Source organism: Malurus melanocephalus, unplaced genomic scaffold, assembly GCF_030028575.1.
Source record: "Malurus melanocephalus ecotype Western Australia unplaced genomic scaffold, MMel_1.1 scaffold_262, whole genome shotgun sequence".
Taxonomy (NCBI): Eukaryota; Metazoa; Chordata; class Aves; order Passeriformes; family Maluridae; genus Malurus; species Malurus melanocephalus.
In genome coordinates this window covers 588,877-613,461 of record NW_026623494.1, presented here as the reverse complement: position 1 = coordinate 613,461, position 24,585 = coordinate 588,877, and the positions used below count along the sequence as shown (strand labels likewise).

Sequence of the window (24,585 nt, the reverse complement as noted above, 5' to 3'; positions counted from 1 at the left end):
AAACAAAAAAAAAAAAAAACCAAAACATAGAACTGAGAAATAAATGTTTATCTTCCTCTTTTTTTCATGAGATTTTACATGTAGGATCACAAAGGCCCTTTTCCAAGCAGCCATTGCACTGCGATGGAATTAGGTCTGAACTGCCAAGCTGGGATGCTCAGCCTGAGCCCTCTTTTCTTTGTGCCTGCCAGATCAAAGCAGTGGACAATGGCCGGCCCCAAAAATCCTCCACCGCGCGTCTCCACATCGAGTGGATAAAGAAGCCCCCGCCCTCGCCCGTGCCCCTGACTTTCGATGAACCCTTTTACAACTTCACCGTCATGGAGAGYGATAAAGTGACTGAGATTGTCGGGGTGGTGTCTGTGCAGCCATCCAACATTCCCCTCTGGTTYGACATCGTGGGTAAGTTGGGAGCCAGTGGTGCAAGGAGGATGCCTCCCTTGGAAGCAGAGCATATGGACGTGTGGTTTTGAGAGCAAGAAAACTAACAGTGAACTGTCCCCCACCCCTCCTCCAATTAAGTGCMCTTTGCTAATGATGAAATGAAAATGCTGTTTTAATATAGTGATAACAATAATAATAATAATAGTAATAGTATCCTGCTTTTGTTATGACTCCTTAGCTAAGCTTAAAAAAGAGCGCTGTATGGCTGAATTGTTTTTTTTCATACTATGTTATTTACTGCAATCTTAATGTTGTCTGTCATTTAAATTCTATTGTCATACTTTGCTAATCTCATTTCTTAATGTATTTATGGTACTTAGACTTGCTGTCCCTCATTTCTCTCTTTCTTCACCTTTTTTTCTGCATTCTGTTCTTTTTTTTCTGCTTCCGACTGCCCTGCTTCAAGGTGGCAAGCATGCTCGAGAGATGTTCTATATTCTACAGACAGCTTGTGGGCAGAACTGTTCAACAGAAGGTACCCTTAGTGCAAACACATTTGCTAAAATACAACTATCCAGGCTGCCTTTTATTTTTGCAAGTTTCTTGAGACGATTTATATTACATCTTTCATAAGTGCCTGTGACAGGATGCGATGCGACACATGGATGTGCTGCGATCCTTTCTATGACAGCTTTTACCGTATTTGTGTCCAATTATTATCATTTTATTCACGGATTTTCCACAGTTTATCACAAATAATTAATTCAAACTTTTCACAGTCCAGTGCCATCCATTTAACTGTGAAACAGAATGGGATGCCTCAACATATGGGTTACAAATGGAGCCACCAAAAGTTTGTCTTGAATGCAAGCTGAAACAGAGAAATGTGTTTTGATGTGAGATTTCAACCACGAAATTGCTTTACATAAAATTGCTTATAAAAATAAGGAGGAAGAAGTATCCTTAGCAAAAAGGAGGAGAAGCCATAAAAGTCTTAAAATCACAGGGAAATGCCACTAGCTGCCAAAACRACAGGGAGCAAAGGGTCCCGCTTGGTTGCAATAGAGAAATGGGAGTCAATGTTSCTAAGCATTTCTTTCCCACTTTGCTGATTCAGTTAATGTATTTAAAATAACTCATTTAAAATCTCAAAAGTGAGAATTTCCCATGCAAAATTATTGTGCTTCTTAATATTTGCAGATGCTTGTACGTAATGTTTGCATACCTTTGGATGTAAAACAGTGCATCTGCACAAAGTGGTGTTATTTAAATGAAGGGTTATAAAGCAAATGCTATGTGGAAGATGAGAGAAACAAAAAGCCTTTGCCATGGACTTAGCAGAAAGTGTGCATCAGCAGTCTTTATTTACAGGGATTGAGCCTGGCTCTCATTTCTGCATAGTTATTTGCAAATGGGTTTAGCCAACAGGAAGGACGAGGACCACAAGAGAAAGGTTCTGTCAGAGCCAGTTTCAGTCACCTTTTATTGCCAACTTGGGCAGATGAAAGACAGAAGCAGCAAMATTTCCTCTTTGAATTTGTAGCACGGTTTCTGATACGCCAATTATATTAAGATTAAACCCAAAGCTACTATCRTGTTCCAGGGTTCCTGCTAGTTCCTGGGGGAGGACAACATATGTTTCCTACCATTTTCCTGCCATTTTCTTAGTTTCTTCAGTATGCTATGTGCAGTTATTAGCTAATCTTTACATTTCTATTCCCTTCCTCGCTGGCCYTTTCCTCCCAGGACCAATCTATCTTTTTTGATGTTATTGACAGATTTTTTCCTATTTGAACGTTTTGCTGGACTTCTCTCGGTCCTTTCCGTGGCAACTTCGCCACCTCTCATTAAAATGCTTCCCTGAGAGAATCCCCTGCCCTTCCGCTGCATTCTTTTTCATTATTAGAGTCACTTTCAATCAGGCAACACCTTGTAATGATATTTGATTTTTGCCTACCAAGCAGAGGTGATAGGGAGAGCATTAGGCAATTTAAACCTTTGTCATTTAATGTGGCCTTTATGCCTAACCTAGTTCAAATGGTTTAGAAGATTTTTCCTATTTAAACAGTTCTAATGGTTTTCCTTTAGGCTGTAGCTTCTGAAGTTRCAAGATGCCGCATATCACTGCAGAGGGTCACTGAGGCAGAGCTTTCCTAGATTTATGAGAAATCAGTGACCCTGACCATCCAGTTCAATTCTGTTACCATATGAATATTTTCATTAAATATTGCTGCTGTTACAAATAACAGCACTACCAACAGCACCCATTTTCTGCAGCAGGAGTAGCCAGCAATCCTGGGCATGTAGAAGACCCTGTTATTCCAGACACTCAGCATGCAAGGAGCAAAGATAAAGTCCATCCTTAGTGTTTTACAGACTGAACACTGTATTTAGATTATCCTTGCTGCCAGTGTCAARCCCCACTTTTTCTCACTGTTCCTCAGCATCATTAGCATTGAGGTCTAGTGCTGAGAAACCCAATGAATGACACAGGGTATTAGGAAAAGTTATTTGTCGTAAGTAGAAAGCTGTACAGGACTACTGGTGCAAGAGATGGTTTCTGTGCTGCTGTAAAACCTCRACTCGATCCTGCTCCATCTGGTATTTTGTGATTCTCTACCTCTGTGCATAGTTCACAGTAAGTCAACAAAACCCCTGAAGGCTTATGTAGAGGCATGGTTTAATATAGAGTTTGCAGCTTGACCTTTATCTTTATGACCTTTTCAAACTCAATGGGCATTGGAATTCCAGAGGATCTCTTTTTTAATGCATAACATGCACTTTCTTCCAGCTAAAAAAAAAAAAAAAAAAAAAAAAAAAAAAAAAAAAAGAGACAAAGAGCAGATAAAGTCTGGCTATAAAGTATTCTGCCTGCCTAACTTTTGCACCAAATTATATATACTTTTAGTAGCTGTTTAACTTCTTAGGTTGGTTAGCTCCAAGAGAGGAAGACGCCTCACAGGCAGGAAAAATCATCTTCCATTAGAGGAAGATGAGAGGATTAGAGAGAAGCAGGATACCTAGCTATTTGTTTGCTTAATTGTGAAGGGTTGAGATGTTATACCTGGTTTCTGTTTTCAGACTGCATTCAACACCATTCTCAATTCATGCAGATCCCATAATGTGAAAGACATAAACATAAGTGAAATCAGTCATATTAAATTTATTCAGTCATTAATGAGAAACTAATTTTCAATGGGAACTCCGAGATAAGTCAGAGACTTTTACTTTTACCAGGTAAATTGAGYCCTTTCTGTTTTCCCTTTGTTACTGGTGGGAATGGTGGGATAACTACTTTGACACTGGAGCTAAGCTGCATGGTGCTGGTTTCTGCTTAAGTAGCATGTTGCACAACATCTCTCTGGTTCTCCAAACAGCCCTCCCTCTATCTTTCCTTCCTCCCCCAGCCTGTGCCTTTATAAGAGCAGCTTTGAAAGCACATCAGAACTTTCTACCAAGGGTGCTTAAATGGCAGTAATTTTAATGCCTATTAATTTTAGTTAATTGTCCATTTAATTCATAGTGCCGCAAATTTTCATTAATGTCAAAAACATGTAGCTCCCTGGCCTACTTTGAATAATTTTCTCTGAGAGCTATCTGAAATACCTTCCTGATTTCTTTTTTGCTTTTTATGCCTTTGCTTTCAGCTTCTTAGCAGCAAAATCAAGGCTTTGACTCTCTTTACAGTACTTTTACCTAAAGTCTGCATTACATTCTTCTTAGCATTATGTAGTACATAAATAAATATTTGCATGTAATTTTACTAATATTTATTATGTTATGAGTAACAAAATCTGTAGTTGAATTTTTATTTCTTGAGACAGTCATTAAGTTCATTTCATCTTCTACGAAAACAAAAGAAATGAAAATTTTGGCTTTGTTTCTTTTTCTGAAAATCCTAGAGGTACTTTAGCCTCACCTCTAAGTTCCAGGGTGAATTAGTTTCCTSAGTTTTGCTCTGATTTTCTTCTGTGAAAGAAAACGTGAGAATTGCAGCAATTGGCCCAATTTATCATCACTGTTCTTGCTGTTGTCAGCTTTCTTTGGGATAAGGCAAATAAGAATCCTCTCTGCACTGAGAAAATGTGGTTTAGAGAACTGTTCTGTAAATCAGATAATCTCCTGAATTTCTTTTCTTCATTTGTCCATCATGACATGGTGGGCCAAATGAGACTCATGTGGAGATCTCAGCGTATCCTGGCTCTGTTAAGTTTGAGCACAGAACACTGTGTGCTGTTTGCTATCTCCCAGTGAAGGAAGACTCTTGCTGAGTTTTAGCTGTATTTGATATGGGGATGYCCTCCACAGTCAGTGTGATCAATCTTTGCATCTAAGAWCTRCAGTCATCASATATTTCTGAAAAGGTATTCAATCYCAGCCTTTTTTGATCRTGGAAAAYATGGAAAAAGGTCCTCATATGGGACTCATTTGCCCACAAATCCTCCAGATTTGCTGACAAGTTTTCTTTTCAGAGCAGAAACTTACTTTTCCCAGCAGCATGRTCCAATCTTAAACTGTGTACCAGCAACTGATGGAGGCTCAGCATCCATAAAGGAACCACATCTAGGAAAAGCTCTACCAAAGAAATTAACTGCTTACAGCAAAAATGCAATATAAGCAGAACATTGCTTGTTCAATTGTTCAATGCTTGACCATTAARAACCCCAACACTGAAATTAGAAGGAGACAGATGCAGAGCCCATGTCCTGTGGGAATGCAAGATCTGGACTGTGCCTTGCCTTAGGCAAATTCTTCAGCTGATCCCTAGAAACCCCTTTTGGTAGTTCAGGTTTTCCTGGCCTGTCCATTGCACCTCTCTTGTTAGCCTTGCAAGGCTCAGTGGTTTGGGGGTTTTTAGGTATCTTTTCCATAAAAAGGAAAATTAATTCTTTCCAAAGCATGTGGGACTTTTGTCAGAAGAAAAATGCATTCATAGTGACTGTGAAGACAAGAAATAAGCTAAGAATGAAGGTAACACTCCGGATTCAGATAGAAAATGTAACCAGGTCTGTACCAAGAACACAACTTACAGTCTGTTGGCTCAGAAGTATCTCAGTTCAATTTCCTGAGATCTCCTTCTAAATGTACTATACCATCTGTAAAACTGAAAACAAGGGCTGTTCTACAAAGTTGTAGTGAGGGCCAACTAATAAGATCCTTTGTACCAGGGGCAGTTGCTACAGCTGTCCTGAGAACAGCTGGAATTGGAAAATTATATAGATACAATTTATATATATATATATATATATATAATATATATAAAAACTATAACACGCTTTCAGATGACATAAAAAAATTACTGGTTCTAAAAATTTAATGCTTCCAGGGCTTATGCAAGAGCATTAAGATCAGTCTCAAGAAAGGAGTGGAAATCATCTCACTTAACTTTCGGTGTCCAAAGTGTAGACATAACTATCTTTGCTAGGTGACTTTGGGAATCTTAGCAGTCAATTAGAGAGAAAAAGTACTTCTGGTTGAATTTTTATCATTCCAATGTGATAAGGCTTCTCATCCAAAGATGACATTTAAAATAGATGTGGACTTTTCATGAAATCCTACTCAAAGTGCTTCAGTCTAATCAGATTATATTAAGTGAAGTSTTTAATCGGTATTGAAGATGTATCAGCATTACATTTTAGCTTGAAATGAAACCGTAGACAACAGCTAATCCACATCTCTCTGGGGTTATTCAGTATTAAAATGCTTTCTCAGGACAACCTGTCTAGCCAAATTGTCAGTTCAATCATCTTGCTTTCTTTGTCACTGATTTTCCCAAAGTGCCTGAGGAACTCACAATGTATTATCTTCATTTGAAATATTTCTTTCCTAATGCAATTGCAAGCACATTAGCAAAGACAGCTTCTACATCTCTTGTATCTGAAAGCAGGGTTTAGTAGACAATAAAAAGGAAAGCATGTGCCAAATGCTGGAAAATGGAATAAGTAATGAAAATTCACATTAATAAAACTGAGCAGCTGAACAAAATGCCATCATCCTTAGCCCTCTTTCATCTGAAGATTGTGATCAAAGAAAATGTTAAATGGACAATAGTAAAATTGTTAAAACTGATACTGTGTGAGCTTATGGGACTGCAGACAAGCTCACTTCAAAAGGGTTTATACAGACACMATGTCAGTCTTTCAGGAACAGCCTCCAGTGCCCCAGAAGCCAACACCTTCTCAGCTGTCACCTTCTAGGGCCTCAGCCCTCCAACCTCTACATGGGCACCTTTGGAAGGAAGTGGTTYCTCATGGAGTTCCCAGCCACAAGATATGTGAAGAGAAGATTCCTGTTTGTTTTTACTCAAGAATGTTACCTCTCCCTTTATGCAACTCCAGAACCCATCTTTCAGAGATGATTGTGGTRGATGCTTCTCTGGGTGCTTCATATTAGGCCTTGCATAGGCTTAATACATCTGTAAGACTCTTAGTGTTTAGCTTTTATAGCATTTATATGTAATTCATTAATTCTTCAGTGTTTAGTGCATCTTCAGAAGCATTTATCATATGAGGATCTGTTTTGAGTGTGTATGAAGGCTGAGCAGCAGCACAAACCATTTGCAGACTGCCTCTAGTACTGCAGATGAGAGGCAGGACCCAATATCTCATGCAGTATTCCCAAAAGTTCATCCAGCATGGTTCTTCATCTGGCGATGGTCTGTTAAAATGTAGAACACTGAATCATGCATAATTCAGGGTTTCACTCCAAAATAGATGATAATCACGAATCTCACAGCAGGATGTTCTCTGATCCATCTCTGCCCCTGTGTTTGGTGCAATTTCTGCCTTGTTTAATAGAAAACRATTCAATGTAAAATGAACTGCATTGCCTGGTTACTTACAGGTGTATGCTGGGGTGGCTGGCAACCAAGATAAATTTGTTTGTCACTAGACTATTTTGGAAGATGTGAATAAACTATAAAAAATTCACATGATGGATTCAGTCCTTATTTTAGGGCAAGAGTATACTTCACTTAATCGAAATGGCTTGAAGAAGTTGGTCTATTTGCAACAGACTGTATGGTGCCCTGAAAGCCCAGCTCTGAGCCAGCAGAAGGTCATTTAAAACATTTATTGCTAATCCCTCCATGTTACTTCTTGGAAGTTTTAAAGGCAGGTTTTTTTTGGAAGTGTGTGCCAGTTGATAGCATATAATTTTTGATTGCTCATTAAGATGGTTATTAAACATCTCAAAGTATAGACTTTCACTTTGTTTTCATGGTTATCAGTATGAAACATTCTCTTTGTAAAGTGCCTACTGTCCCAAGGCTAGTTTCATTTCAGCTGAGATTTCCTTGCATGAATCTCAAGCTCTTTTCTTCAAAGGAGGTTTTCATGGTGCAWTTTTTCTCAAGTAAATCAATTTAAAACATTAATTGGGAGAGAGAAACTTTTTCTTCTAGACTAACTTCTTTTTTTTTAAAAAAAAAAAAAAGAGCACCGAAGATATAATCAATGTCCAAATACCTTGCTACTGCCTAAATATCAGGGACAACTTGCAGAATGAGTGTAAGGAATAAGCAGTGTTTCTATCCACCATGAAGGACAACAGATCCAGTTTTCCTGGAAAACCACAACTTCATCTTTTAGGCTTAGACCTGTATATATGTACATAGATCTGTTCAACATAGGGAAGTCTGATGGCACATCTGAAATTTTTGCYTTTGGATCGTCTCAGTGCACAGAAGTTCATCAATTCTGCCTTWGCTCTGAAGCAGTCAACCTGCATTCTTGTTCTTCCTGCCGTTTTCTTCAAGGCAAAAATGGACAGAGCAGGGCATCTTCCAGCTCACCCTTTCTTTGCAATACCTGTGCAGGAGGTAAAAGTTCATGGAGGGTTTCTTCACATTGAGGAATTCAGGGGCTGTGATTTTGCTGTGTTTCCTCCTAATCTTCCAGGTTCTTCAAATGCCAAAACCTTTTTCTCTCACTAAATGCATGACTGCTTCTGAGAATAATGCCAGTTCCTGGTCAGCAAACCGTGCAGATGGGAGAGCACGGAAGACTCTCCTGTTCTCTGTCCCCAGCCCTAAAATTTCGAGAGTCTTTGTGTGACACTACCAGCCATTCACAAATATCTCTCTTTGTATATATTACACCAGAGCTAGGTCAATGGGATGGATCTTTTTCTACSTGTGGACCTCATCTCAAGAGGTTTGAGCAGCTGTTGCACAAGTCTCCTACCCAGCAGGGTTTGGAAGGCTTTTCCTCTCTGTAGAGCCAGGTTGTCAGAGAACATAGCTAGTGGCATTGAATTGCTGTGTGATGGATATACCTTAAGAGTTGGTTTGTCACCAGTGTTGTGTCCCACCTCTCCCTGTCTGTAGCCTCCAAAAACTTCAGACTCAACTAATACTAAATTACAMTTTATAGATGAGTGAGTAGGAAAACAGCTTATCAGCAGGAAGTGTATGCTTTGCTTTAGAAAATAGCGAGTGGTTCTAATTTATAAACTATGGCTGTGGCTGACAAATCTTGTAACCCTTCAATCCAAATTTATATTTGAGATTATATTATTTATAGCCGCCTTTTACTTTTTAATAGATACTTTCTTTTTTTTCTTTCACTCGATACTCAGGAGGGTTTTCCCCCTGCTGCATCATTCAGTGTTTGACAAGAAAAGGGGATGTTAGTACTAGARCAGTGCTTTGTGAGGTTTTATCTTTTATTGAAAGGAATTTAGGATGTGCATCCTGTCATAKCTATTTGAATAATTCCTAAAATATTAGCAGGATTTGACCTTTGCTGCCAGTAATTATCATTGTCCTTGGTATTAACATAACAAATCTCTATTTGCATATTTTAAATTGATTATAATTGTAATTTTTAAAAACTCAGATTATGATATTTGCATCAGTGCAAATATCCTGAAAATAAAATTTGTAGAACAGAACTCTTTTGAAATTACTTTTACACAAAAAAGAATATTCTTGTTCATTTTTGAAACTGCAAGGGCACACATCTTAGGGGATTATGGCCATTTGATTCTTTTTGTAGATTCAGCTATGGTTTACTTAAATGTACTGCTAGATTTTTATTCTTTTTTTTTTTTTTGTCAATGCATTTTAATGATATCTGCTCTTCAATATACAAACTGTGCTTTGAAAAATAAACGAGTTGTGAACAAAGAAGTATCACTAGATATACTGTGTATGCCAAGGCAGACCATTAAGATAGATGACACTAAACAGATATGCCCACTTTTAGGAATATTTTCAAAAGGAGTTTTCCAGGGATGGCTAATTTGATTGTATTTTTGTGCAACAATTAGGAGGGAATTACGATAGTTCTTTCGACGCGGAGAAGGGAGTGGGCACTATTGTCATTGCAAAGCCCTTGGATGCGGAGCAGAGGTCAATGTATAACATGACTGTGGAGGTCACCGATGGAACAAACATTGCCACAACCCAGGTAGAATATCACATTCCTTCCTTGGCAAGTTATTCATTTGTTACTGGAATGTATATGCTATAAAAATTAATAATTTTTCCATTCAAGCAAAACCTCATCCTTTGAGAGCACCAATAACTGATGGAGGGGATATTTTTCAGAGCCTTTCCATCTGGCTGTAAAGAATTGGCTGTTGAATGTTTCAAAGCATCGTTTCTCCTTTTGTTCTCTTCRTGCTCATATGAAAGTAATTTGCCTTCCTCCAGCTGAGGGAGTCCCTATCACCGGCAGCAAAGCCTAGATTTTGACAATTGTGTCGCCCCATAATGGTCCAAAATACAATAGTGCTTCTGTGGTGTTGAGAAATATCRCTATTGATTGTGTTAAATGGAGTTTATACATCTCATCCTCCCAATACCCAAATGTGGAACACAGGATCAATTGTTCAGAAAAGAATTTGTTCAGAGGCAAAACTTAAAATTCAGAGAATCTTTCCTTTAGTGTCACTGCCTGTGAYTACATTGTCTTCTGCAAAACAGCCCTGCTGAACCTTTTAAAACCAGGCTTGCTTATCAGGCTTAGTGCCTTTCATCAGTTAAAAGCTGGGTCAGATAAACRTGAAGGGCTGGGGTAATGCTGGCTCTGACACATCCTTATCAGAGAGACCCTGATGCAGAGCCTGGATTTCTGTTCCCTGGGATCCAGTCTGGAGGTGGGTCATGGCACGGGGACAGGGACTCTGAGGTCCAGGTAGACTTCAGACAGCAAAATCCTTCAATATGAAGTGGAGTTGTGGGCTGTGGGTTGCTTAGGGCCTGAAATTCTACATCTGAGTTATTCCTCAAGTCTAAGTGAAAAAAATAGGTTTGTGGTGTTATTTGCTACTTCATAATGCAGAAGGAAGGCCTGAACATTTTTTATGTTTTCATACATGCACGCACACGCAGATGCTTCTAGTGTACCTTGCCTTTTTGCGCAAGCACTTCGGATGTAAATCTGTATTCACTGATCCACAACACAGCTTTCCTAAGAARCTGTGAAATCATCGAGTGCTTTGTCAATCTGAATTCCTGTTTATAACCAGCCCCAAAATGTGTGATAATTTCTCCTGATAGACCACCCTTGCTAAGAAAATATCAGTTGATAGTAAGTTGGGTGGGRAGAAATCCACTGTTTTCCCTGTTAGTTTCAGAATTAATTGCATCTCTGCTTAAAACATCCCTTACTTTAAACTTGATTATATCTGGCCCATATTCCCTGTTATGACTTTCTCTGCTCAATTAAGGAACTCCTTWAAAAACACTATTTGCTCCCCAGGAAGGCACTTACAATACTCAAATCACCTCCCAGTCTTCTGGTAGACAAGCAAAGGAGAATGACTGACCTCTTTGTGTTCACTTTCCATAAGGCATTTTTTTCAACTCTTGAGTAGTTTTTTTTTGTTATACTGTGTTTTTTAATCTTGGCTACACTCTTAGTCCACATTTCAGATGGTGTTGAATGCCTAAAGTGACCTTTCTTTTTCCTTGCAAAAATTTCAGCCAAAAAAATATTTTAAAGCTTAGGGAATTTTAAAAATGCTGAATGAAAGTAATTTCTCTTCTCATGGATATTGCRTTTATTGTTTCTGCTGCTTTTGATTTAATAAATTGACCCGTATAACAGTCCTCAAAACCTATTTGGATGAAACCCCTACATTTTTAATTAAAACATATGGTAAAAACATATTTYAGTAAAGCTGTTGCATTCTAAAAGAAGCCTGAGCATTCTTTTTAACAGTGATGTGACCTATTTAGGAATGTAAGATAGTTTGAGATTGCATTAGTATAGTATTAATAATCACTGGTGGGTACAGACCCTTCTTTCCCGCACCTTCTCTCTATATGGATACTGTTTAATTATTTATTTGTGTCCAGGGCATCCAAACATGTGGGGTTTTTTGTCTTCACACCAGAGATTTCAAAAGCAATCATTGTCTCCAAACTGCCAGAATTACGGCCTGCCTCTTTAATGCTCCCTTTTTCAAAACTTTCCTACTGTATTTTTGGCTGTACTTTGGAGCCTTTGGTGACCATCTTTATTTCCTTTTCGAACTATAATAAATTTTAAAAAGTAAAACTAATAGGTTTARTTAAAAAGTGTTATAGAATGTGTCACCTACTGATGACTCTTCAGTGGCCTTACTCTCACTTTTGATAAAACAACGTTGTAAGTATTTTGTTCCATGTACATAGTACCACCTGCATTTTTAACTGTAGCTGCAGGAAGGTATGGCAGAAGAGGAAGCAGGTAGAAAGAAATTTTATAAATACATCCCCTTGAATAACAATAAAATAAAATCCTCTCAAAGTGTGAAAAGGGTTATTATGAAACAGCTGATGATCACCATGTGCAATGGAACACTCTTGTTTTTTATTCCACCCCAGCTGTTTTCCTTTATCTCTTCCTGGCCTTCTGTCTATTATGCAGCTGGAGGTGGTAAAACACAGCATWAAAATGCCACAGATTTTTGCTTGGGTAACATGATCCCTGGCATGGACTTGGTGAAGTTTCTTCAGCAATGTTCCTGCATGCCTTAAACTCCAATGAACTGTTCACTTCCTTCATGCCTTACTGTGCACATGGTTAATTACTGCACTGTGAGAGAAAGGAAATCATCTTGATTTAAAAGTTACATCTGTTGTAATAATGGTTCACTGTTGTGAAAAGAGGCAAAAAGAAAATAAGGAGTATTAGCAAAAAAAAAAAAAAGTTACAAACTTTCTCTGTAAGCAAAAGGCTGTTTGTTTTGGGCATAATCAAGGTTTCTAAAAGAAATGCAGTGTCCAAAGTGAGAATCAAAGTACCAGGACATGTTGAGCTCACCATGCTGCCCATCCAGCCAAGCCCGAGCCATCCAGGCAGCAGTCAGGATGGGAGGGGATGGAGAAGGCAAAATACAAAGAAATGTTGACTTATTTGATTTATATATTTGAAGTGTGGCTATAAACCTTCAGTCACAGGGATTAACTTCTAGGATGGCTGAGTCTCCTGACTTAGCCTKGAGCAGCTTTTGTTTTTTTCCCTTTCTTTTTTTCCATCATCGCTTGAGGCCATGCRGTCATTTGTTAAAGGCTGAAAGCATAGGTTTGCTCTAAATTCCCATGAAATACAATTCCTGCAGCTGCCAGGAGAGCTGTTGGACTTGCAGATCATTGTAATGGCATCTAAATGCCTGCTCCTGACACAATATTGACTAATTCTGTTCAACATTAGAAATTCTGCTGGTCATGAGTCAGTTTTATCCCAACAACTGTTTTACCAGAACAACTCAGGTCTTTTGCATRCAAGCATAACAGAGGAATAAAATTTATTTACTTATTTGTGGTGCATACTCTTGAGTTTTTCTAAAATACCCACAGATGCAGAGTATGGGGGGAAATAATCAAACTATCATGTAAGTTATTGCAATGTTTTGCTTTTATTGAGAATGTTGTCCTAGCAGATAGTTACATTTTATTAAGAGCAGCCTCTGGGTGATGGTATTACATGAAAAAGATAGTTTCACTCCTTGCCTTTTTCCTGCCTTCTTTCTCATGATCCTAAGTGCTATAGAAATGATTGTGTTAGAGCATAAAAGCTGTTGCTTCCAAGCTAGGAGGCACAAAGTGCCTCAGTTTCACTTATTGCAAAACCACCTCACTGCTTCCCATTAGAGTGGGCACTCAGAGGGTAACATGCAGTTCCCTCTGAAAAGTTYTTGCAGATCAATACATATCACAAAATCATTTACAATGTCTTCAGCTGGAGCCAGCCAGACTGGGAGAGCAGACAGAAAATGTTACTGTGCATTGTCTCTTTCTGTCTTTCCTTGCAGAAGGTTTTGGACTTTCATTTATTCTTGTACTGAGTKTTGTCTTTGAGTTTCTGTCTCACCTTTCAGAGAACACCTTTTCTTAATAAAATTCTCTTAAGAGGAGATGAGTGAGAGTAGTTCTTTTAAAAGAATGGTGAAGAGCTCTGCTTAGAGGACCATGGCCAAAATGCAGATAAGACATTAGAGACTGCCAKAGGCAGTTCTGGGCTGTGGATTCATCTAGGGCAGAAACAGAGACATGGACATTCAATTCAGTTTTTTTCACTTTTGCTCTGATGAACATTTCCTCCAAACTATAACCAATCCAATCCTTGAATTTTCTTTTTCTGTCACATCCAACTATCTCAGCAATGCCTTGCCTGTGAAGCAAAGATTTTTCCTTCAGTTTTAACRTAACACAAAGAAAACAGTAAAGTATAAATAACTGGCCACTGAAGTTGGTAGGGAAAATGAATTTTTATGTTAAGGTTGGGATTTGGAGGAAAGGAAAACTTGTCAGGAAGTGGAAAATAAAGCTATGTGATAACACTATTGAAATCAGTATTAAATCAAAATAGGTTTCAAAACCTGTACCGAAGGGTAACTTGAGTTTAAATAATTCAGGCACTTAATAGGTTGTACTACAACACTGTGCCCAGACCAAGCAATTAGCCAAGCAGATTCTTCCAGCTTCAAATGTCYGTAAAGCAGCTGCTGGCATTTACCCAGTTTTCACTCAAATACATCTGTGCCTAAACCAAAGATATTTGTTATGGGCAACATTAAAAACAGCTTTGGARAGACTTCCTGCATTAGGTTTTGTCCTGCTTTGATTTGATTGTATTTCTCTGGGCCTTTCACTTACCATTTTGAGTACAAAGTCTTTGCTAATGCTCTGAGTGTTACTTTGCCTAATTTGTAATCTTGGAGGCCCGTGATTCCTTTATTTGAAATTTKCTTTAACTGTGGGAAATAGGAAGCGAGCAGGGAGAGGCAAATCTTTTATAGTGAAGCGCTTGTTCAGACTATAAATTAGGCTCCACACAATGGACATAGAAGGAGGCAAGCCTGCCTTTCTGAAGCCCACAATGCCCTGGAAAAGATCTGGGCTTTCAAGGAGAACCAGGCAGAGACTGGTTTGCTGCATGTTTGCTTTATGAGCGTGGAAAAAAAGACTCACAGCTAATGTTTGTCAATGGAAAGCAGTTCACTCAGCAAYGGTGAGCAGTCCTCAGCAAAGAGGAATCCTTATTTACAGCCAGGGGATAGTAAACATTTCCATTCGTCACCTTTCGGAGATGTGTTGGGAAACTTTTAAAGCCTGGCTTTGATTCTACACAGTGGGTATTGTCACAGCTTAACACCCCAAGCACCCACACAGTAATAAAGGATATTTATGTCACCCAGCTCATTGTTGCCGTATCTTCCATTGGGAAATAAAAACGTAGAAAATATTAAATTACACAAACACTGGGAGCCTTTGAGTCACTTCAGCAGTGTAACACTCGATTTGAGGTGAATGATGTGCTACCAGCTGGCTAAAGCATAAGACTTCAGGARCCCTTTTGCTGACCCTTTTGAAGTCAGTGGGAAATTTGCCAGCAGTGCCAAGATTTCGTGCCTAAATTTGGCAGCCATTAAATGAATTTGAGAAACTTTCCTCATATAAGCAGTCTGGTGGCACTCAGTTTGCTCAACTTCACRTGATTGTAGGATCAGGTTTTCCATGAGCTTGGTGTTCATGTCAGTTTCACATTTTCCTTTATTGAAGAAAAAGGCCCTCTTTTCAACTAACATCTTACTAGAAGTTACTCCTCTGGAGCAGAAAGTCTACATGGGAAGGATGGCATTTTAAGGTGACCTAATAAAAGGGGTATGGCTCAAAAAATAAGCTTAAAARCTCTTCTCCAACTTTGACACTGCACTTTACTGGTGGTTTTTGGTAACCTGGCTACAAGGYAGTGTTTTCCTGGACAAAGTGTGGGGAGAACAGTCACTTGCTCCTCAAAACTGTTGTAAGAGCTGAGGGACTAATATCTATTTAAAATGGGACTTAAACTCCAGTTTCTTTTACTTGGTTTTGTGTCAAGTGACTCCCAAGATAGTTYAGTTTTTAAGAACATTAAAGAGTTGCATTTATAGGTTTAACAGAGCTCTGTATAATCAGTATTCCCATATATAACTTAACTTTCTTTTGTTGCAAGGAAAATACACCCCCTCTATTAAAGGAGAGAAATGTTAAAATTACATTTGACTCCCGGGGATTTTGAGGGACAGCTGACAAAAATCAGAAATACTCTTAACTGCTTAAATAGAAGAAATAGTGAATCAATAATGACTTTCTTATTCATTAGCATCTCTAACCCACCGCCTTCCATCTCCAGATGGAAGTGGCTGTTGAAGTGCAAAGTACTTAATAAATAATGTGTATTTCAATGTAGATCACTTGACAAATCATTAAAATACAGTCATCTCTAGGGAGGAAGATGCCTGCCACTTAAACAGGTACTTGATCAGTTTTACAGTAGATGTGAAGTGAAAAAGAGAAAAGAGAAAAAAGGAAAAAATAAGTTTTTTCTGCATTTTAGGTGCATAGCTCACTGGAAGTTCGATGATCAAGTGAATGAGGGCCTCAGTTTTTTAATCTTTTCACTTCTCCATGCCTCTCACTCCCCAAGCACAACTGCGTCTGTGTGTGTGTGTGTGTGTGTCAGGGCGATAACTTACACCTTTTTCAGTTTGCTTTGTGAATCCATGCTGTAATTTGCACAGTCTCATGGRTTACCTTTGATCTCTGATGCTGATCCAGTCCCACCCTGTTTACTTTGTGCARTCTGGTGAAGGCAAAGATCACAGAGCCGTAGCTTGGACGGTCATAACGCAAGCTTTGGGATGGATAAAYCTTTATACTCTCCTCTGCTTTCTCGGTTTGCCAGTGATCCCAAAATGCATTAGATACTATGGGAAGTGAATCCRTACTCTGGGGTAATTAAACACCATGCAAACAAAATAGCATGTCATTTAAGTAGCAGGATTTTAAGACTTATTGGTGTGCTTCTATACATTTACTTTTTTTGTCTTTCAGAATAGCTTGAGCTTGCACACACTGTTTTTTAAAATAGATTCACAGATAAAGGCCTCTAACTCACATGGTAGTGAATTCAAGGTAGGCTGTGCAGTACTAGCATCAGCCGAATCAATCTCTCTTGGTGTTTTCAATCCATTTGAAAAGTTTTTACTTGTCTGTTAGACTGTCTAAAATGGTGCATGACAAAGTTTTTGGCCATGAATTAAAAGAAAAATAAATTATCTGTGTTAACAGTGCAGCAGTAAAATAATCTAGTCATGTTACACTGGTACCTGTCGAGAACTGAAAGTATCAAAACTGCACAGAAGATACCTGTAAGTGTTAAATGCTGATTACCCCCAACTCCTATTGCTTCTGTGTCTCTTCCTTACACTAACAGAAGTGGTTCAGCACTGGCTCTGTGTCCCATTAGATTACAGTTCAAGTCAGTAATCTTCTCCTCAGGCTTTCTTTTCTATGTAACAACTAGCTTTTTCACATATATTTAAGATGTAGGTTTGTGGGKTTTTTTTTCCCTCAGTCAAATCAGAAACATTCCTTGATATATTATAGCAACAATAAAAGTATAAAAAGCTGAGTAAATCTTCATCATTATTATAGGCCCAGCAATGTGTATTTCCCCCCAATTTTATTGCTATCTGTCCAACACTGGAGCATAACTTAATAGAGGCTTCACCCTACTTCACTCTGGCGTGCCATAATCTGATGAAAATGAAATTGTATGGAATGCAAGTCTTACACCATTTAACTTACAGAGCATTTTATTTCAGCTGTCTTTTAAACAGTTCCCAGGCTAGTTCATTACAACTACTTCTTACAACTGCTCATGTTCCTTCTGGTAATGTATTCTGCAAAGCCTTCCACATATGGAAATCCAAAGTTTCATTTCTCTCTGAGGCCAACATCAGTTTGTGCAATATTACAGTAAAAGTATAGCTGTATTTTTCTTCTGTTAAGAAAGTATGGGTAAACAGGGATTGATCAAGCAAAATAATAAAATACTTGCTTAAAAAAGAGCTGAGTACATTACAAAACAACARAGAAAATATCCTGGGTAATGGATCAAGTCTCCTAGTCTGACCAAAGAGTCCTGTGCATGGCATTTCCCAAATCATTCATTGGACTATTTCTTRCTTCAAAGCCCTTGAATAAAAAGATTGTTCCATTTTACTTATTGTAAAATTAGATGTGTGTTTTCACAGGTATATTCCACAAAAGAAACTTTTTGTTTCTAACACCAAAAAGGAGTCAGCTCTTCACATTTCAGCTTTCAGTATCACACAGTTTGTCAAGAGTTTTGCTGCCACATTGCCCATAGCAATCTATGACATACAAAGTCTGTAAAGCACATTTTCCCCAGGGAGTGACTTCTCCAATGGCAAAACCCACAAAATGTCATCAGAGCAATGCATGCATAACTTAACTTGGGAAAGGCAAATCTTGGAAAATGGTGATTCTTACTAGTCATCAGGGTCAGCTTATGATGTGTTGAAATGGGTGTGATAGGCAGCAAGAACAGCACCCTGGCCTGTTTTCCCACTCCAAGTTTTCTTAAGAATCAATACTGAGGTTTTAAAAACTAATTTGAAGTAGAAAGCACAGCATTCATTCACATTTTTAGCATTCTAGCATTCATAAACTCAACAGAAAGGAGAAAAATAGATGCCGGGGGGGAAAGCGTATTAGTTGGCAAAAAAGACAGCCATCCCTGGCAAAGGAAAAACAAGGCTGAAACAAATAATCCTTCTCTGTCACCTGTGCCTTGTGATCACCTGTCCTTGGTGGCTCCTATTGATCTGTGTGGGGTGGGCTTGTGTGGTCGTGAGGCTGTGTCTCCTGTGCTCACTTCAGGTGGTGTCAGAGCAACCTAAGGTGTCAGAGCAATGTGAGGTTTCCACTCCATCACAATTTGATGTTGCCAGTAAACCCCAGTGCAATATACTGGGCAGAAAACAGGATTCAGCTTAATTGTATAAAAAAAAAAAACAAAAAAACCACATTTAAGCAACATGAAAAGAATTCTTTTATAGCCTTATTAATAGTGAAGGAGAAAGGAAATTCTGTAATAGCTCTGGAAGTCTCTTGTAACCAGAACAGTGACAAGGAAGGATAAAACCTTTCCTTATGACCATTGTAGAAATCTTTTCCAATGTACAGATACTGAAAATAYGGGCTTAATCAGGCTCCAAGTAGGTCTTACAATTAGGAACATTTTACTTCCAAAGTCAAATCCTTTCTATTTCTTTTGATCTGAAAAGTAAGCATTTAATATCAGTCACACCATGCAGCAGCATAACATCTTCAGCCATTCAAAGTAAATTGAATTTCTCTGGGGGCTTATTCAGTAGGCTGACTAAACTTCAGTAACTTTGAATGTTTTTCTTTTATCAATGTAGGTTCTCATCAAAGTGTTGGATAACAATGATAATGGCCCAGAATTCTCTCAGCCGAGTTACGAAGTCACCATTTCGGAGGACATCCTCCCYGATACTGAAATTCTGCAGATCGAAGCCATAGACAGGGATGAGAAACATAAGCTGAGCTACACTGTTCACAGCAGCATTGATACTGTCAGCATGAGGAAATTCAGAATTGATCCCAACACTGGGGTTCTCTATACAGCAGAGAGATTAGACCATGAAGCTCAAGATAAGCACATCCTTAATGTCATGGTAAGAATGCAATATTCACTTTGGGTCAGGACACAATCATGGCTGCTTCAGGTACACACATAGTTCATCTTCATGAGCAAAAGACTTGGTGCTATAAGTAGCCGCTAATTTAATCTTGCCTGYCCTGCTGTGTGTTTATTTCACAGTTTTTATTTTGGCTTTTTGGGAAACTTTATTGAGAATTCATTGTATGGAATGTGATATGATTTGCTATCTCAAGGGAGAGCAAGCAGGAAATTATTTAATCTCTTTGCATCTGGTCCTCTCCCTCAAGGTAATTTTCAGACTTTCTGAAGTGAGGCTGAAAGTTATTTGAGAAGTTCTTTGCAGGGAGATAACTGCTTTCTTGCCAAGGAGAATGCTACAGCCTTTCTGAATACAAGCCTCATTTATAGCTTACTTTTATGGACTTACTTCAATACATAAACTGTTGATATACAAAATAGCTTTCTTTTATCTACGTTTACAAATCTTTGGGTATGCRGAAAAAAGTGAATTACCAATTTTTGCTTGGTGTGTCTAAACTATAGAAYATAAATCTGTCTTTTTACAAGATTGTATATAATGGACATTTTTTTTTWAAWTWWAAAAAAATTATGTTAGTTTAAACTTTGTAGTCCACTATTTTCTTTAACCACTTAAGACTCAGCAATAGAGGCCTTCTAAGGAGCTACTCATAGTGTGTTGGGTGCAAGGGCATCTTTGCCAGGGCACCCTAGGAAGCAAAAAAGCTGCTATGAGATGCAGCAGGCAGCAGCTGAATGTGGTCTCATCTTACAGAGTAAAATGTTCTAAGTCCTTTGACAGGCAGACTAAGAAATAGCTATAAACTGAATTACAGAAACACATTGCTGAAAGAGGTAATTCCCTGCTACTTGGCTTTGATCTCCATCTGATCCAATAGTTCTTTTCCTCTTTTTAAGAACCGACTTCTGGGGATAGTGGTGGCAGGATTATCAGTGAAGCASTGCTGAGGTATTTTGTGTGAGGGTGAGACTGTCATGATAACTTACACCTTTGTTGGCAGTTACCAGCACTTCATAAGGTAATTCCTACTCCTTTTAGTATTGGTATCATCGTCTTCAAAAAGCTATGTACATAAATGGTCACAAAGTAGTCCATTGGCAGCCTCAAGCACTAGACTGGCAGTAAAGCAGGCTGTAAAGCAGGCATCAGCAAGATAAAGGCATGACCATTCAGCAAATATTTTAAAAAACCAGTAATTCTTGCAAACCTCAACCCAAATTTAAGATCTCATGTGGCTGCCACTTCAAAAATTCTTGTCACGATGGTTAGTTGCAATGCATTTTTTAAYGTGAAAAAAGATCCCTAAGCTCTTTCCTGTTTCTTTAATTTTACTGTCTCTGTGTGAGTGCATTTCAGACTGTTCTTTGGGACAAATGGATTTTTAAATTTCTTTTTATTAACTAGAACTGAAAGTAATATTCACACTCAGATGAGTAGTATTTGTGAAGTTTTACTAGATGACTGTCAAGTTGTGTGTTATACMCTTGTTCTAAAGGTCCGAGATCAAGAATTCCCTTACAGAAGAAACCTGGCCAGAGTCATCATCAATGTGGAAGACTCCAATGACCACAGTCCRTACTTCACCAGCCCATTGTACGAAGCCTCGGTGTTTGAATCAGCAGCAGTTGGATCAGCAGTGTTGCAGGTCACAGCTTTGGACAAAGACAAAGGAGAAAATGCAGAGCTCATCTATACTATTGAAGCAGGTTAGGACAGAGGTCAAAAATGGAGTATCGTGGATCATGCCAGACACAGAAGAGTGCTGTGATGGTGATCTGTCCTGACACACAATTCAGCTTCTTTGGTGTACTTTCTCCTGTGCAGATGGGCAAGGGAGACACTTTCTTGTTGTTTTGTGTGTTATTTTAAATTTTATTTTGAAGCTGCTATACCCAAAGCCTGTCAGAAAAGAAACTCATTCTGGAGCAGGTTGCCCAAGAGAGGTTATGGAGTCTGATATTCTGGAGATGTTCAAAACCCCACGGGATCCTGTGCAACATGCAGTAGGGGAGCCTGGTTTRGCAGGGAGGTTGGACTAGATCCTTTCCAGTGGTCACTATCAAGCCCAACCATTCTGATATTCTGTGACTAATTCACATTCACCAGATGGCTACGGAGCCTGTTACCTCTAAGTCTTYGGGTCAAAGCCATCACAGAAGATAGTTATTGAAAATTGCAGCCAGTGACTTTTTTTCAATGTTCTGGTTTCAGACCAGTGCACAGTGGATCCTCCATACAAAAATGCCCAAGAGCTGGTGTGTCCTGGTATCTTTGCCAGTATTCAGACCAGAGGAGCATAGAGACAAAGAGCAGGGCTATGCTAAAACTTCTGCCACAACATTTTAATGGCACAAGGTCTCTTGAAACTAAGGGAGGGCCTGATGATACCAGATTKAAGTTGCTTTTGCTGTTAAACTCTGGATATTTACATTCAGCACATCGTCTGTACCATCAAAAGCGTTCTACTGATGCAACAGCACAGTAAGATAACATGCAAGGGAATGTAAGTTTCTCTTGGTCACATAAATCTGAAGTTAAGAATTATCTTTGAAATAAACAATTAACAGATATATAAGAAGGGTGCCTGGAAAAAGAGAGAAAGATGTCGAAATTTGTAACCTTTGAATTTTCTAATGTTTCATTTTTATTTAGGTAGTTTTAATCATAATATGAATCTTTCCACTGTGATAATAGCAAAACTTGGAATTTATATTGCCCTAAAGAGAAGTCACAGATACTTCAGATTKCCCCCATATTAAGCAGATCAAAAGCCTTTCCTAGCATTAGGCTCTGATCCTAGTGGATCATTATTTATCCCTATATTATTRTTAWAAAGACTTGACATTAGCTAGAATGGCTTATGTCAATTGGGAGCAGGCCAAATGACAAATAGGTAATGAAATAAGAATATCTACATAATCTCATACTGATTCAAACTCACACCTTAAATTAAGATGATATAACCTGAATTTTAGAGAAGACCAGAGAAGCCTTTTTTCCTGTCATTATCCTGTATGCTCTGTGCAGGAGATTACCCTCAGCAAAGCAGAAGGTGAAGTCTTTTGCAGCTGGAAGTGTTGAACATAGACCAAGGAAGATGTTAGCACTCCAAACCAAGTATTTCCTTTATTCACTGCATTTCTTCTTAGCAGTTATTTCTCTGAATTCTCCAGTGGCCTTTAACTTACATCAAGTAAGTGCCCAGGCAGAACGGCACTGCACCTTACGGAACAAACTCTGAGCAGACTCTCAGGTTTCTGGGGCARTGTTTTTCAAGATTATTCCCAGCTTTTTCTTCACACCTTATTGTTATGGGCTCCCAATCATCTACAGGCGCCACCACAATGTAAAGAGCATCCTGATATCTTAGGAATATGGTTCCCATTACACTGGTAATAGAATCATACGTGATGCCAACAGAAAAATATTATGATTAGAAAAGATGCTTTAGCTATTAGATGGTTTCTAGAGACTGTCTTTTTCATTACAGCCTGTTTCTGTTTCATCATGAGCTCTCTCTGCAATGTCAGACTTTAAACTTCCATTTACTGTAAGCCTCACACTCCTCCACTTTCATTATCTACAGATGTCCCAATCTCAGATGCATCAAAATTCAGCTTTCTGCTGCTGTAGTTTCTGTAATCCRTACAATCTGCAGTTGAGAATGTTGATTTTAACTGCAGAATTCAGATTGTACACAGCCCTTTCATTCAGGGGAATTACTCACCTCATCTTACATCTGGAGACAGCGGTTGGTAAAGAAAGTGGTTTTTGTGTAATTTCTTAAGAAATTCCAAAAGAAGAAGAGCCAGCTCTGGCCTTGCAGGAGGCAGTCGTGGCTCAAAATTATTTGTATCAGCAAGCACTGACAAAATAACTGCAGCAGCATTTATAGTATCTGTAAATGTGACAGATACTGGGATTTTTATGAGAATTTGTAGCCCTGTAAGAATCTCAGCTCCTAGGTGAATAGCACAATTTTTGGTTTAACTAGTAGAATAAACTTTACTGATCTGGAAGGAAGGGTATAAATAGAAAGCCACTACCAATATTGAACTACATAGAGTGATACGAAGCTTAAATTAGCCTCCAGAATTTAYAACAGATAGTGAATCAGATCTTAAAAATAGTTCACATTACCTCACTTCATTTAGTATTCCATGTATTTGGCGTTCCAGGTACAATTTTCACATTTATTGCTCTGTGCACAGCACCTGTAACAATCACTATTAAAACAAAACCTTTTGTTTATCACCTGAGATATATTTCTCTTCAAACCTTGGATGGATGCTTGACTGTAGTTTGGAAGCAGTTCTAGATTTTAAGATGTGAATTGCAATAGAGGAAACATGTTAAAATGATTGAAATCACTATAACTGATGATACATTGTTTGCATTTAGAATCAAATCCAGAAAAAGTCTTATATGCTTATAGATGCCATATACGTATGCAGCATCCTATACTTTAAGTAAGCACTCAGTGAGATACCAAAATAGGAATTGCCAGTTAAAGGTGATCTCTAATTACAGGCTAAGAATACGTGTAGAAAGTTTTGAATCTGTCTTGCTGAAGAAGTTCTCTGATCCARCTCACTGTTTTCACCTTTATGCAGTCAGTGGTATTCCTGCTTTCATGTTGTAACAGGCATTTCATGACATTTTCTGCTAAATCTCATTCATCTGGATTCATCCTCCTCAGAGATCATATGATAAACCTTTGTGCCACAAGACACTTGAATCTCTTTTCTATGCTATTTGCTCTGTTTTATTTTTCTAAATACCACTTTAACCTTTTTCTATTCAGTTCTTTGAGTCTTGAACTACTCTAATCTCCTGTATGCTTTCTTAATATCCCATTCAATTAGGAGCCTGAGTTGTTATCCATTAGTCATGTAATTGGCTTGTTAGCCTCTGATCTCATTTCTTTGCCTTAGGTGTACATGCATTTGACTAATTTCTGTAATTTAGGGATGTCTTTCCTTACTTCAGTAGGAGTAATGCACATGCAGTTCCTGCTCAGATGCTGGTATTCAGGMTCAGGATATAGGTAGCAACACCTGAGTTTCTGATTTGGGCACCTATACCATGTACTGAGTTATCTGATTAGCAGAAAGAAAGGCTGAAAAGGGCCTTTAGAATGTTTGGTTTTTTTTTTCTCTTTGTTTTTTTGGGCACCTATACCATGTACTG

The 24,585-nt window shown here is 38.4% G+C and overlaps 1 protein-coding gene across 3 annotated transcripts in view; it reads left to right on the top strand.

Moving 5' to 3' along the window:
• Nucleotides 1–24,585, top strand: part of FAT3 (FAT atypical cadherin 3) — a 308,169-nt gene that overhangs the window by 200,428 nt on the left and 83,156 nt on the right. For all 3 annotated transcript variants that reach the window (XM_057375897.1, XM_057375896.1, XM_057375894.1), the window contains exons 5-8: nucleotides 192–402; nucleotides 9,655–9,794; nucleotides 19,093–19,368; nucleotides 20,891–21,101. In XM_057375897.1, coding sequence (XP_057231880.1) covers nucleotides 192–402; nucleotides 9,655–9,794; nucleotides 19,093–19,368; nucleotides 20,891–21,101 — 838 coding nt within the window. The remainder of the gene's footprint in view (nucleotides 1–191; nucleotides 403–9,654; nucleotides 9,795–19,092; nucleotides 19,369–20,890; nucleotides 21,102–24,585) is intronic.